This window comes from Mus caroli, chromosome 14, assembly GCF_900094665.2.
Source record: "Mus caroli chromosome 14, CAROLI_EIJ_v1.1, whole genome shotgun sequence".
Taxonomy (NCBI): Eukaryota; Metazoa; Chordata; class Mammalia; order Rodentia; family Muridae; genus Mus; species Mus caroli.
The window spans coordinates 42,380,229-42,396,624 of record NC_034583.1 but is presented as its reverse complement, the minus strand read 5'-3'; the positions used below and the strand labels follow the sequence as shown (position 1 = coordinate 42,396,624).

The 16,396-nt window shown below is 38.7% G+C and overlaps 2 protein-coding genes across 2 annotated transcripts; both read right to left on the bottom strand.

Moving 5' to 3' along the window:
- Positions 1 to 5: 5 nt before the first annotated feature.
- LOC110309562 (olfactory receptor 11G2-like) lies at positions 6 to 794 on the bottom strand (the record flags this gene model as incomplete). Its single annotated transcript, XM_021182296.1, has 1 exon — positions 6 to 794. A coding segment is annotated over exon 1 (756 nt), but the record flags the coding sequence as incomplete, so codon positions are not given.
- A 10,377-nt stretch (positions 795 to 11,171) lies between these two features.
- Positions 11,172 to 12,107, bottom strand: LOC110309552 (olfactory receptor 11G2-like). The gene has a single exon (XM_021182289.1). The coding sequence runs from the start codon at positions 12,105 to 12,107 to the stop codon at positions 11,172 to 11,174; it is 936 nt and encodes a 311-aa protein (XP_021037948.1).
- Between the last annotated feature and the right edge of the window lie 4,289 nt (positions 12,108 to 16,396).

The window sequence follows — 16,396 nt, the reverse complement described above, 5'->3', positions numbered from 1 at the left end:
AGTGAAACTACTGTGAGATGAGACCCGCAAGTGGAGAAAGCCTTTTTTTGCCCATCTCTTGAAGGAACTCTAAACACAGCTCTTAGGACCAATATATAAGATCCCATGATGCAGAAAAAAGGAATAAACAGGAGTATAGAACTTAAAATTGCCCAGAAAAACTCCATCAATGGAGCTCTGGAACAGGTGAGGGCCAACAGAGGGCCTGGGTCACACAGGAAGTGGTCTATAATTCTGGACCCACAGAAGGACATCTGGGAGATGATGATGATGGGAACAGGGAACCAGAGGAAACCAAGCACCCAGCAACTGATCACAAGGATGTTGCAGAGGTGCCTAGTCATGAGAGAAGGATAATGTAGAGGTCTGCAGATGGCAAGGTATCGATCAAATGCCATGACTGTCAGAAAAAAACATTCTGTAGAACCCAAGGAGAAAAAGAAATAGAACTGCAGGAAGCATCCAGCGAAGGAAATGACCTTGTTTTCAGAGAGGAAGTTGGCCAACATGTTGGGGACTGTGGAGGTGACATACCAGATCTCCAGGAAGGAAAAGTTGGCCAGCAGGAGGTACATGGGGGTGTGAAGTTTCTGATCACGGCACACAGCACAGATGATGGAAGTATTGCCCATAAGGGTAAGGAGGTAGATAATGAAAAAGAGCACAAAGAGGAGGATTTGCCCCTCCCTGGGGCAGGGGAAGCCCAAGAGGATGAAGCCAGTGGTGGTGCTGGAGTTGATGGGACTGCTGAAGGTTTTCATCTGTCTGTGACCTGTGAAAGCATCAGAAATTGTTGAATATTCTATAAATAGCTGAGGGAGTTTAATTTTTTGCCAAAACAAAACCAGAGTACCTTGCTCATCATCAATTCAATATTTATTGTAATTTTACTGTTCTCTAGGTATCTTTTTTTCTAAGCACTGGAGATTCACCAATAAGTAGAACAAGTTTAAGCCCCTATTCTGTTCTGCATAACAGTCACTTCTTTTTTTCTTCCATTGGAATAAATAGACTAGGTTGACTATTTCCTCATCAAGTGCCATAGCAAGCATAGACTGATATAAATGATACATCAAAGAATATTTTTTGGGTGTGATGGAAAATACACATGATCATTATGTTTAGAAATATCTCATAGTTGAGAAAAATGAATGAATGTTACTAATGTTTGTGAATACCTGTAACACCAGCACTTGAGAAGTGGGAGCAGGAGTGTGAGGAGATCAAGGCCATTGTCAACTATGAGGTGAGCTTAGGCTTAAGATCCTGTTTTAATCAATCAATCAATCAATTAATCAAATAATCAATCAATAAAACAAACAAACAAAAAATAGAAAAAGAAGGAAAAATAAGTCAGTACACTGTAAAATTACACAAACTTGAGACAAGTGATTCTATACATAAGCATTACAACATCATACCAGATGGAAACAAGGTATGAGGACAGAGAAATCAGCCTTTGAACCACAAAGGATAACATTTATATAGTGGGAAAAAACCCTATTGTGCCTACAGTACGTTTCATTGCTATTCTTAAACAGACACCCAGTGCATCTTTTTTTTTTGTTTTCAGATGAGTTATTTGGTGACTCTTAGCAGAAAACTGTGAGTTTCTGAATGCACTCATATCTCAATAGAAGAATGCCCGCACAACCTTCATTCATCAAGTCCTGGCTTGAGCCTCAGCACTGTCCGAACAAGAAGTGAAATTTTAGTGTCACCCAAAGTATTATTGGAGAGAAACTGCATTTCATGGCGATATATCAAGTCAGTGGATTAAGTAAAAATGTCCTGTATAAAACCATCATGTATAAATTAGAACTTGCATACACGGTCAAATCTAAAAATTAATATCAATAATCTGATGAAGGCTTATTAGGAACTTCACTCCTTTCTCAGAAGAACATTAAGTTGGGACTGGGTGCAGCTCAGTAATTGAGTACTTGCCCATCAAGTGAGAAGCTCTGCAATTGATCACTAGCTCTAAAACCCAGAAATAAAGTGCCCTTCCTCAGCCACAAACTAGAAGACAAAAGCAGCACTTGATCTCTGTTAAGGACATATACACTGTACAAATAGAACAACCAAGATTCTAAGTCCTCGCCCAGTTTGCATTACTGTATGGCCTTCCTGGGATTGGATGGAGCAGGAGCAGAAAGATGTCTGCAGGTAGAGAACTGTCTTCTATGTGTGGGCTGAGATCCACCCTCATCTGTCCATGGCCTCAGATTCAGGTTTCAAATGGCAAAGTATTTATTTCTCATGAGAGAGAACTGGAATAAAATCCCACAACTATCTCATGCTTAAAAAATTAAAAATGTTGCTCAGTATATTTATCTTTTTCAAAGAAAAAATTTACCCTAATTTTCCTTGCTGTTTGTATATGTTTCAAGAATGAATCCCAGCATCTTTTGGTATAATCTTTACTGATAAGTGGTAGTTATGACATTAATGTAACTAAAGTAAAAGCCCCTCTTGCAACATTTCTACTGGCTCTTATTTTGATATTGTTCTTTAATTCTTTAATATTTAGATTTTAAAAAATTGTCTGATATTTAAATTTCCTTTGGCATTCTCCTAACTAATAAAAATTATGCTAATTTTGTTTTCAAAGATACATTTATGTATTTATGCATTTAGTTAGTGTATGTGTGGTTGCTTGTGTATGCATATATGCACATGCATGTGTCCATGTGTGAGTACCTGTATGCCACAGTGCTTATATGCAGATGACAGGACATCTTATAGGTGTTGGTTCTCAGGGATCACACTCAGGTCACAGAGTATAGAGTTAAGGCTCTGAGAAAAACTAGGATACATTCAGACTTCTGGCACGTCAGAGTTACCTTAGACACTTTTAGACTGAAGTCCTGAGGGCCAGCAGAAAGAATGTAAACAGGCAAGCTCAGGAAACAGGAGGTTGGGGGACCCCTCAGAATGCATCAGAGATCTGGGAGGTAAGAGACTCCTAGGACTCAAAGGGAGGGACCTTAGCTGAAATGCCCCACAGTAGGGAGAGGAAACTTATAGAGCCCACCTCCAGCAGGAAGTGAGGGGTGGGATTGCCATCCCACAGTCACATCTCTGACCCATAATTGTTCCTGTCTGAAAGAATTACAGGAATGGAAATGGAGAGGAGCCTGAGGAAAAGAAGGTCCAGAGACAGGCCCAAAGTGGAATCCAGCTCAAGGATAGATCCCAAGGCCTGACACTATTACTGAGGCTATGGAGCACTCACAAAAAGGGATCTACCATGACTGCCTTCCGAAAGGCCCAACAAGCATCTGAAAGAATCAGATGCAGATACTTGCACCCAACCGAGGGACAGAAGCAGCTGACCCCTGTTGTTGAATTAGGGAGGGCTGAAAGAAGCTGAGGAGAAAGGTGATGCTGTAGGAGGGCCAGCAGTCTCAATTAATCTGGACCCCTGAGATCTCTCAAACACTGGACCATCAAACAGATAGCACACACCAGCTGATATGAGGCCCCGGACACACATACAGTAGAGAACTGCCGTGTCTGTGTTCATTCAGAGATGGTACACCTAACCCTCAAGAGACTGGAGGACTCAGGGAGTTTAGAAGTCAGATGGGGTGGGAGGTGGGGGTATCCACGTGGAGACAGGGTACTTTCAGGAGGAGGTTTGGGATGTGGAGCAGTTGGAGTGTGGATGGTGGGGGGCATGGAATGGAGTACAGAGTGTAAAAAATAAAATATAAAATAAAATTAAAAAGAAAAAGAAATACTCCAAGATTTGGTTGATCTTTTGTACTCAAATGGCACAAAACAGTCTCCAGTGACAATGTTCATGGTATTTCACAACTAGAGATCCCATACCTGTATTTATTGATTAGGTGATAGTTAATACTTTTAATTGTTATTAATAACTTTAATAATAATATTTGCTAGTAAGGGCAAATGATAAATAGTACAAAGGGACTCCTATTGCATTATAATTTCCCTTTCCAATCACAAAATAAGATTTAGTGAAGCCACAAAAGCTTGTGCAATCTTGATTTATAAATCTGGCTTTTTGTTTCTATTCTGCTTTTATGAGATAAGACAATTTTGTTAATTAGTCCAGATTAATTGAGACTGCTGGTCCTCCTACAGTATCGTCCTTCTTCTCAGCTTCTTTCAGCCTTACTCTAATTCAACAACAGGGGTCAGCTGCTTCTGTCCCTCGGTTGGGTACTGGTATCTGCATCTGATTGTTTCAGCTGCTTGTTGGGCCTTTCAGAGGGCAGTCATGGTAGATCCCTTTTTGTGAGTGCTCCAATATTACCTTTTGTTATTTGAATTCTTCTGAAATATACACAAAGTAAATATAATATATTACTAACATGATAGGATACTCAAAATTATCAATCAAAAATAAAAATTACAATAACTTAGATATTATGGCAAATCTCCCTCAGAATTAGAACTAATTATTCCTCCTAAGTTCATAAATATGGAATTAAACTTTCCAGAATGCAAACTAGAACTAAAAGATAAGAAATTATGTCAAGGGCTGGTGAGATGGCTCAGTGGGTAAGAGCACCCGACTGCTCTTCTGAAGGTCCAGAGTTCAAATCCCAGCAACCACATGGTGGCTCACAACCATCCGTAATGAGACCTGACGCCCTCTTCTGGTGTGTCTCAAGACAGCTACAGTGTACTTACTTATAATAATAAATAAATCTTAAAAAAAAAGAAAGAAATTATGTCAAATACTCTAAACAGCAGATAAAATATTTCATGGATTACATACAGGTAACTGTAGACAAAGGAAGAGACATACAATTTAATCAAAGACTAGCACTGGTCAGCCCAACTATCTGATTTCCTTACTGAAATCCTTATTTTTTTTTAGGCCATTCTATGCTCTTGACTATGTCTACTTAGAGATAATATTCCCATTATGTCATAAGTAAATGTTTTATCAGATTCAAAGTGTGGAATAAAAGTGAAGTCAGACTAGATTATAAAGGCTGATGAATTTGATATGTTTCAAGGATTAATTCCTTAGGGGATTTACTGTTTCTCTTTCCTGAGGACGAATTTCCTGGATTCTCAGCCCCATCTTCACCAGACACTAGGAAAGAGCTTCTCTACTGCTACAGGACAAAAAATATTAATAAAAATGTGCTTGATAAATTACTCAATTTATGAATTTTCATCATGCAATCAATAAAACATCACATACACATTTTCAAAGTGTAATATGTCTTTTTGGGCAGCTTGTATTTGTATTTCTAGTCTATGGGTTTTCATGTAGAGTGTATTATTTCTTATCTGTATTGAGGTAGGAGCTGTGGGTTTTTTATTAACATCATGCCCTGTGTTGTTTTGAGCAGACCCCTCTCAGGGTAGTTTCCCAAACATAAGCTTTAAGAAATTCTCCTGGGAAACACTAAATTTGTGGGAGATCTGAATGTTAATAAAATTAGATGTGAGATGAGAAAAAGGTGTTTTCACTAGACTATTATTACTCAATTTTTGTCAGTTAGTGCTTAAATATGAAAGAATTTCTTCTGCTAACATATTGTTGTGAATTGGCATGCTCCTTCTAGTGTTGGCCACTTTGTTTTGAGTCTTAGGAAGTGGGACATAAAAGTAGGGCTTCAGGGGTCTGTGGAATTCTGAAGAATAATTTAATGCCTTGGGTCTTTTTCATGGTCACTCTCTGTCACCTTAAAGCTAAGTCCCAGAAATAGAGAAGAGCCCAAATTTTATATTTTCACTAGTCAACTCCCCACCAGTCCAGACAATAAATATATCAGCATATTCCATGACTTCACTGGCCTGAAAAGTATGTGTGGAAAGGCACAATTCCAAAGCTAGACCATTGGGGTTCACAGACAGCTATATATGATACACACACACACACACACATACACTCACACACACACAAATTTTAGACAAGTTATAACTTCTTTATATTGGTTTTCCCTTTGGAAAATGTAGAGTGACAGTCCTGCCCATGTCATTTGTTTTGAGAATTAGATAAATACTAATTTAAGTGTCTGGCATCCAGTTAGTTCTCTCTATTGTACTTAGAAAATCAAACTCTCAAGAATATACATCCAGGGATCCATCCCATAATTAGCCTCCAAACGATGACACCATTGCATACACTAGCAAGCATTCGCTGAAAGGACCCTGATATAGCTGTCTCTTGTGAGACTAGGCCGGGCCTAGCAAAACATAAATGGATGCTCACAGTCAGCTATTGGGTGGATCACAGGGCCCCCAATGGAGGAGCTAGAGAAAGTATCCAAGGAGCTAAAGAGATCTGCAACCCTGTAGGTGCAACAACATTATGAACTAACCAGTACCACAGAGCTCTTGACTCTAGCTGCATATGTATCAAAAGATGGCCTAGTCAGCCATCACTGGAAAGAGAGGCCCATTGGACACGTAAACTTTATCTGCCCCAGTACAGGGGAATGGCAGGGCCAAAAAGTGGGAATGGGTGGGTAGGGGAGTGGGGGGGAGTGTATGGGGGACTTTTGGGATCGCATTAGAAATGTAATTGAGGAAAATACGTAATAAAAATATTTTTTAAAAAAGAATATCCATCTGTGTACTCTAAAAGCACCGTTGTCATGGATAATGAGATCTCAGCATGGATTATGACAATTAAGTACACAATAGTGAAAAATCTATGAGCAAATATTTATTTCTTTAAATTTTTTCTAACATCAAGTGGATATAACTATATGTTATTATTTTCCTTAACTAACCACTACTTTACCTTCTTTCTTGAATTGGAAAAGAGAATATCAAGAGAAGCATCTTCAATAGCCTCTATAGGATTTTCTAAGGGCAGAGGTAGCTGATTTCGTAATAGCCAGCTTGAAGATAAGGTGCAACAATAAGTGATGAAGGTCAGGGGTGTATGTTCTTTAGGATTCCGGGATTAAAAACAGGGCAGGCTCTTTTACTTGAGTATTCTTTTATTCTAGAGAATGGTATCAGGACACAGCTCTGTAACACTTATTCCCTTGCTCACTCCAGTCCTCTGGGCATTGTGCCTTAATTTCTAATTCCTATTTTCACCCAAGGGTAAGGAAGTGCTTCATTTTGTTTGGTCTTAATCTCTCAGAGGTCTTAGAAATGCAATTATTATGTTCATCAATCAGCCACCAAACCTCTTCTGAACACTTGTCATATGCTTGCTAAGCTCAGGATATGGTGGTATCAGTGCTACAGAGGTTTTTTGATTTTTTTTTTAATAAGTTAACTTCTACTGTGGCTTTTGATGGCAGATTCTCCTTTATTCTAGAAAGAAATTCACTGCGGGAGTAGTGAATGGGTCTGTGAAGTTTAATAAAAAAAAAATCACACACTCTGTGTATCATAATAGGGACTTCTCCCTTCTTGCAACCAAAGCTCATGAATTACAGTACTTCCACTGCAAAATCCTCTCTCTTGTGGGAAATTTCCCAGATCTGAGGATGCTCCTGGGGTCATACTAGGGTCATTCTGCAGCGATGTACACAGAAGCTCCAATTTGGGTTAACTGAGTTTCAAGACTTCTTCATTCCAAATAAAGTTAAATTTTCTATTTTTTTAATGCTTAAAGTATTTTATTTTTAATTTAATTTTATTTTTGTTTACTTATTTACCTTTTCATTATTTTTCATGTGCTTTTATTAGTTCTTTGAGAGTGTGTGTAATATATTTTGGTCATTCTCAATACTATAACTACTATAGATATATCTACTTCTCTACTCACTCAACTTTATGTCCTAGTTTTCCAACACATCAATGCCATTTATTTATTTATTTATTTATTTATTTATTTATTTATTTATTTATTTAATTTTACTTATTCACTTTACATTCTGCTCACTGCCTCACTCCCTGTCAACCCCCCCTACCATCCTTCCCCCATTTCTTCCTCCCCTTCTCCACTGAGTTGGTGGGGGTCCCTTGTTATTCCCCAACCCTGGCATATCAAGTCACTGCAAGGCTAGTTGCATTCTCTCCCACTGAGGCCAGACAAGGCAGCCCAGCTAGAAGAACATACCCTATGTACAGGCAATAGTTTTTGAGATAGCCCCCTACTCCAGTTGTTTGGGACCCACATGAAGACCAAGCTTGCTACATATGAGTGGGGAGGCCTAGGTCCAGTCTGTGAATGTTCTTTGGTTGGTGGTTTGGTCTCTGAGAACCTCAGGGTCTAGGTTAGTTGACCCTGTTGGTCTTCTTGTGGAATTCCTACACCTCCAGGGCACACCTTCCTTGTTTTCTTCCACAAGAGTTCCCATGTTCCAGGTCACTCTTTGGCTGTGTGTGTCTGCATTTGTCTGAGTCAGCTGCTGGGTGGAGCCTCTCAGAGGACAGCTATGCTAGACTCCTGTTGTCAACATAACAGAAAGTATCATTAAAAGTGTCAGGAATTGGTGTTTACACACGGGATGGGTCTCAAGTTGGGCTGGTTGTTGGTTAGCCATTCCCTCAGTCTCTTCTCCATCCCCTGTCCCTGTATTTCTTGTAGACAGAATAAATTTTGGGTTGAAAGTTTCCTGGGTGGGTTTGTGTCCCTATTGCTCCACTGGGGTTCCTGCCTGGCTACAGGAGGTATCTGCCTTAGGTTCCATATCTGCAATCCTGTGAGTCACATTTGAGGACACACCCATTGAATCTTGGGCACCTCCTTTATCTCAGGTCTCTGTCTAGTCTTGGAGATGCTCCCCACCTCCTCATCTCCATCAGTCACACATTTCCATTCACTACTGTTGTCATCTGGCCATATCTCCTCTCTCTTCCCACAACCAATCTGGACCCCCCTCCATTCCCTTCCCAGTCTCCTCTCCTACCTAGTTCCTTCTTTCCATCTACCTTCTATGACTATTTTATTCCTCATTTCAGTGAAATTCAAACATCCTCACTTGTGCCTTCCTTAATTTTTTAGCTTCTTTGAGTCTGTGGAGTGAGCGTGGATATCTTATATTTTATGGCTAATATTTATTTATAAGTAAGTACATATTATATGTATTCTTTGGGGAATGGGTTACCTCACTTGGGATAATATACTTAAGATCCATCTATTTGCCTAAAAATTTTTATTATGTCTTTGTTTTTAATAGTGAAATAATATTCCATTGTATAGATGTACCACATTATTTTTTTTATCCATTTTTTTTCAGTTGAGGGACATCTAGTTTTTTCCCAGTTTCTGGCCATTATAAATAAAGCTGCTATAAACATAGCTGATCAAATATCTTTGTGCTATGGTGAAGCATTTAGGGTACATGTCAAGGGGTGGTATAGATGGGTCTTGAGGTAGTTTTTGAGAAGCTTCACAAACTAGTTGCACAGGTTTACACTCACACCAGTCATGGAGCTCCATATCTCTTCGCCAGCATGTGCTATCTCTTGAGTTTTTTATCTTAACCATTCTGATCAGTGTAAGATGTTGTTTTAATTTGATTTTCCCTGATGACTAAGGACTTTAAGTATTTATTTAAGTGCTTTTCATCCATTTGAGATTTCTCTGTTGAGAATTCTCTGTTAAGATCAATATACCCCATTTTTAATTGGGTTATTTGGGTTGTTGGAGACTAACTTCTTGAGTGCTTTGTAAATTTTGGATATTAGCCTTCTGTTAGATGTAAGGTTGGTGAAGATCTTTTCCCAATCTGTAGGCTGCTGTTTTGTCCTACTTACTGGGTCCTTTGCTTTACAGAAGCTTTGCAGTTTCATGAGGTGTCATTTATTAATTGCTGTTTTGTCCTACTGACTGGGTCCTTTGCCTTACAGAAGCTTTGCAGTTTCATGAGGTGTCATTTATTAATTGTTGATCTTAGAATCTGAGCCATTTTTTCTGTTCAGGAAAATGTCTTCTGAATCAATACACTGAAGGGTATTTCCCATTTTCCCTTCTATGATATATATTCTATCAAGTTTAATATTTAGGTCCTTGATTGACATGGACCTTTGTGCAAGGTGACAAATATATTTTCATTCTGCTACATGTAGACATCGGTTAGAGCAGCATCATTTATTGAAGATGCTTTCTTTTTTACATTGTATAGTTCTAGTCTATTCCAATGTTGTCTTTACTTTTTGCAATTTCCATACAATTTTTGTTATTGTAGCATTGTAGTATAATTTTAAGTCAAAATATGTGGCATTTCCAGAATTGCTCTTTTTACTCACAATTGCTTAGGTAACTCAAGTTTTTGTATTACCATATGATGTTTGGGATTAGATTTGCTATTGATTTGAAAAATGTCATTTATAATTTTGGTGGAAATTTCATAGATCACATAGATTACTGTTACTGGGAACGGCAAATACTAGAAAAGATAACACATTTAATTGTCTTTATTGAAAACAGCAACAACAAAAAGAGGCTTTCTTACCTTATCACTCTTCTTCTTATCTCTTAGAACAAGTACTTTAGAGAACTTGTAATCTCCCTCCAGGGGGCAGGGCAGGTAGATGTATCTTTGAGATATAACCATCAAAGAGCATAGTGCTCTCAACTCTCAGCTTCTGTATATGGAGGATTTCTCACAGCTTAATGTTTCCTTTGTATAAAGTCAGTTAGCAAATAGAGATGTAGTCCTACCTACCATCTGAATCTAGGTTGATCTTTGCTCACAGATTTTGCTGTCAGAGCCCTTAGAGGAATATATATTTGTGTCTTGATAAAATGTATGCAATTTATTGTGGTCTTCTTACTATATAAAAGTGCATAAGTTTTGCCATGTTTACAATTATTTAGTGTATTCTTTGTGATTCACATTATAGCTTAATGCTTATTCAGAAACAAAATTATTTTACTTCTTTTCTGCCTCCAGGGAGAGATTTCTATGTTAACAGAAGATTTGTTTTTAGATACATTTTTATTTTTCCAACAAATCAAGCTTCTAAAAGTTGACAGTTTTATCATTAATATCTCGTAGTCCCTTATACTCTTACATATTCTAGGAAATAATAAAAAAGAACAAAGTCCCAAGTGGAATCAGTTTGCTGCTTTTCATTTTTCTTCTTGTTTGTTTTATTTTTAAGACAAGCTCACGTTTCAGACTTTTGACTGGCCTAAAATTGATGACCATCCTGTGTTAGCCTCTGGGATTCTGGAATTACAGATTGATACCATCATGACTGATTGCTTTTCCTTTAATAACTAAGGCAAAATGAGATTCATTTTTAAAACACCAGTGCAAGTTTTACATTTTCAGTAACTTTTTCATTGCATGTTTCATATCTCTGTTCCTCAGACTGTATATCACAGGATTAAGGAGTGGAGTAACCACAGAATAAAACAGAGTCACGAGTTTTTGCACTCCAGCTGCGTGTTCAGATGTTGGGCTCACATACATGACCATAACTGAGCCATAGAAAAGAGAAACCACAGTCAAGTGTGACCCACAAGTGGAGAAGGCCTTTCTTCGTCCAGCTGCTGAAGGGACCCTGAGCACAGCCCTCATTACTAGAGCATAAGACCCCATGATAAAAAGAAATGGAACAAATAAAAGCAGGGAACTTAAAGTAGAGCTAGTCATCTCAATTAAAGGATTTCTCACACAGGTGAGGGCCAACAGAGGGCCTGGGTCACACAGGAAGTGGTCTATAATTCTGGACCCACAGAAGGACATCTGGGAGATGATGATGATGGGAACAGGGAACCAGAGGAAACCAAGCACCCAGCAACTGATCACAAGGATGTTGCAGAGGCGCCCAGTCATGAGAGAAGGATAATGTAGAGGTCTGCAAATGGCAAGGTATCGATCAAATGCCATGACTGCCAGGAAAAAGCATTCTGTAGAACCCAAGGAGAAGAAGAAATAGAACTGCATGAAGCATCCAGAGAAAGATATGACCTTGTTTTCAGAGAGGAAGTTGGCCAACATGTTGGGGACTGTGGAGGTGACATACCAGATCTCCAGGAAGGAGAAGTTGGCCAGCAGGAGGTACATGGGGGTGTGAAGTTTCTGATCATAGCACACAGCACATATGATGGAAGCATTGCCCATGAGAGTAAGGATGTAGATAATGAAGAAGAGCACAAAGAGGAGGATTTGCCCCTCCCTGGGGCAGGGGAAGCCCAGGAGGATGAAGCCAGTGATGGTGCTGGAGTTGCTGGGGCTGCTAAAGGCTTTCATCTGTTTGTGCCCTGTGAAAGCACCAGAAATTATCAAATGCCAGTTCAAGGAGAAATTACATCCAGGAAATGTTTTCAAGTCATTTTTCCAGGATTGCAAACATTTACATACCAAATGTCACTATTTTGTTTAATCTTAAATCCTCATGCTGGTTGTAGTTTTGGTCTTTAGAACACACACTATCAGAGAACATGAGCACAAAGACACAGAAAATTTCTTTGTGTGCAGCAAGTGACACTGTGTATAATATAATGTGATATAATATAGTATAATATAATATAATTAATATAAATGTGTATAGTTTAATAAACCATAAACACCATTCTTAGACTATCCTACCTAGACTATCCCAACCTCTTGTCACATCGCTCATTTTCATTTATGACAATTGCTTCCTCTTTCCTTTTTACTTCATGTCACTTCAAACCTAGTATATACTTCTAAACAATCGTTTTTGTTTTTTTTCCGCTTTTGTATTTTCCACAAATTAAAGTGTCCTGTTGGCCTTTTGGGTGGTATCTTTTGTTCAGTAGATATTTTTATAGCTCTGTGTGTGTCTTACAGAAATAAAACTCCTTTTTTTTCATTCTTTTATAATTCTATTGTAGATGAATATTTTGTTTTATCTATAGGATCAATGAGTCTTTTGTCATTCATCTATACAGTATAGATTATTTATCACTGAACTAATATTTATCACTCCCATTGGCATATGTGAATTATTACAATGTCTTCATCATCTAGGATAAAGGGCTTTACCTCATCCTGAGCAATGATAGAAGTTGTATTTTAACAACTTTCCTTCCTATCTTTGTCACATTGTATGGGACTCTTTTATTTTCTTCAGAGTGGACTGTTGTATTAAACATGTTTTTCTTTCAACAAAAATATTCATTAAAAGATCATGAACATTGTCCATGAATTGTTTTAGCAGACCACTTTAGCATAGATTAAAACTGACAGCCACTCTGAGAAGTTCACTATAGGGAAAGCAGCCTGTGATCAGTATTATGATTTAAACTAAGGGTTTCTTTTTTTTAATTTTCTTTTTAAATTTAAAAAATTTTTCTTTTATTAAAAATTGATTCTAGACCTGGAGGGCATCATCCTGAGTGAGGTAACTCAATTACAAAAGAACTCAAATGATGTACTCACTGATAAGTGGACATTAGCCCAGAAACTTAGAATACCTAAGATATAAGATACAATTTGCAAAACACATGAAACTCAAGAAGAACGAAGACCGAAGTGTGGACACTTTGCCCCTTAGAATTGGGAACAAAACACCAATGGAAGGAGTTACAGAGACAAAGTTTGGAGCTGAGACAAAAGAATGGACCATCCAGAGACTGCCATATCCAGGGATCCATCCCATAATCAGCCTCCAAACGCTGACACCATTGCATACACTAGCAAGAGTTTGCTGAAAGGACCCAGATATAGCTGTCTCTTGTGAGACTATGCCAGGGCCTACCAAACACAGAAGTTGTTGGGAGCTATTAAGACAACACTATTGTCCTGATCTCTAAATTGGGCCTCTCCCCCTGAGAAGAAAAGGGTCAAAAGCGGGCCACAAACACATTGATTCTGAGAACAACCATGGGATGTTCCAGCCCTAAGTCATCGCTGATGTCCTGACCACACCCTAATACCACCAAGTTCCTGCTTCCCCGTGTAGCTGCCAAAAGAAAGAATTTCTATTGCCCACCCCCATAAGTACTTCTCCTTTTGCTTGTATTGCCCTACCCCTCCCACTGATAAGTATCTGTACTTCCCCTTTTGCTTGTGCATTTAAACCTCGGGCCTGACTAATACATTTGGGACTTTGATGCATTCCAGAATGGTTTCCGTGTCGTTATTCGCACAGGCCCTTGTCCCTCTCTACCCCCCATTTGGTTCTTAGGAGGAGGTCCCCTTGAGACCCTCGAATAACTGGACCTGCTGGACGGGTCAAGAAGTGGATGCTCACAGCTATCGGATGGATCACAGGGCCCCCAATGGAGGAGCTAAAGAAAGTACTCAAGGGGCTAAAGGAATCTGTAACCCTATAGGTGGAACAACAATATGAACTAACCAGTACCCCGGAGCTCTTGAATCTAGCTGCATATGTATCAAAAGATGGCCTAGTCGGCCATCACTGGAAAGAGAGGCCCATTGGACATGCAAACTTTATATGCCCCAGTACAGGGGAACGCCAAGGCCAAAAAGTGGGATTGGGTGGGTAGGGGAGGGGGGCTATGGGGGACTTTTGGGATAGCATTGGAAATGTAAACGAGGAAAATACCTAACAAAGAATATTAAAAAAAATAAACATTAACTAAAAACCTGTAAAAAAAAAATTGATTCTTTTCTCATACAACATTCCCTGATTATTATAGCGTTCCCTTCTTCTCCTTCTCCCAGTTTCTCCCCACTTCTCCTTCTGTCCAGATCTACTCTCTTCCTGTCTCTCAGTAGAAAAAAAAAAAAAAAACAGGCTTCTAATAGATAACAACCAAGCATGACAAATAAAATACAAAAGATGAGTCTAAAACTATCCTATCAAAGCCGGACGGGGCAATGTGACAGGATCAAAAGAGGCACAAGAGCAGGCAAAGAGTCAGTCCTACTCACTTCCATAGTCAGGAGTCCCATAGAAATGCTAACCTAATAACTATAGTATACATACAGATGACCCGGTGCAGAGCTGTATAGGCCCTGTGCTTGCTGCTTCTGTCTCTTTCATCTCTTCTGTGCCTTAATTATTTGAATTACTTTAGTAGATGATTCTTAACTCCATTTCTTGCTTTACTATGCCTCTCCTAAAAGCATATTATGAAAGGGTATAGTTATAGATTTCTAATGAAATTTTGTCATGGATTTAGCAGTTTCCTTGAGAAGTTACTTGTTTTTAAGTTATTGGGAATCATGTACATTTTACTTGCAGAAATCGTCCAATAAGAATTCAGAAAATGAATCAATGTTGTGTGTGTGTGTGTGTGTGTGTGTGTGTGTGAGAGAGAGAGAGAGAGAGAGAGAGAGAGAGAGAGAGAGAGAACAGAGTTCACAGGTGATGAGGTGAAGCAGGAAATAATAGAGACTTTATGATGAATATTATATGCTGATAAATTGATTTATGTTATCTGATAATGCAATATATCAGTTTTTGTTAAAAGATTAATTAGTTAACTAATTAATTAATTAATATTAATAGTTGTATTTTACTTCTGTTAAAGCATTTTTATAAGCAATAAAAGTAGATGTAGCTGAGGTATAGAATCAACAATTATATTTGCCAAAGTAGAAATTTGACTTTATGTTATGAATATAATCATCAAAGTTCTGGCTCCAAATCCAGTTATGTGAAAGGTGGATTCTGTAATGCTGGTACAATTAAGTTCCATTGGGAAGAATCATTACAACATCCTGGTTTTAATTTCTCTTTGAACTGGCATTTGATAATTTCTGGTGCTTTCACAGGACACATAAAGATGAAAGCCTTTAACAGCCCCAGCAACTCCAGCACCATCACTGGCTTCATCCTCCTGGGCTTCCCCTGCCCCAGGGAGGGGCAAATCCTCCTCTTTGTGCTCTTCTTCATTATCTACATCCTTACCCTCATGGGCAATGCTTCCATTATCTGTGCTGTGTGCTATGCTTCCTCCTTCTCTTTCTTTCTATCCCAAACAGTGCTTGGGAATACCTCAAATTAGAATGACTATGGACAGTTATATTTCCACAAAATTTCTTTATGTCCTTCTTTTTCTTTTTAAATGTTTTCAGAGAACTTTATTATTTATTTATTTATTTATTTATTTTACATTTCAAATGTTATCTCCTTTCCTAGTTTCCCCTCCAAAAATCCCCTATTCCTTCTCCCCATACCCACTGCTCACCAACCCACCTATTCCTGCTTCCTGGCCCTGGCATTCCTCTATTCTGGCCCATAGAACCTTCACAGGACCAAGAGCCTCTCTTCCCATTGATGACCAACTAGGCCATCCTCTGGTACATATGTATCTAGAGCCATGTGTTTTCTCTGATTGGTGGGTTAGTCTCAGGGAGCTCTGGGGGTACTGGTTAGTTCATATTGTTGTTCCTTCTTTGGGGATGCAAACCCCTTCAGCCCCTTGGGTCTTTTCTCTAGCTCCTTCATTGGGGTTATGTTTTTCTAAATTCTACTAACCGAACCATCCATGGTACATGTAGATATTCAACTTGTTTTTTTCTCCTTCTGTTTTTTATTATTTTATTTATTTACATTTCAAATGTTGCCCCTTCCCTGTCTCCCCTCTACAAACCTCCCACTC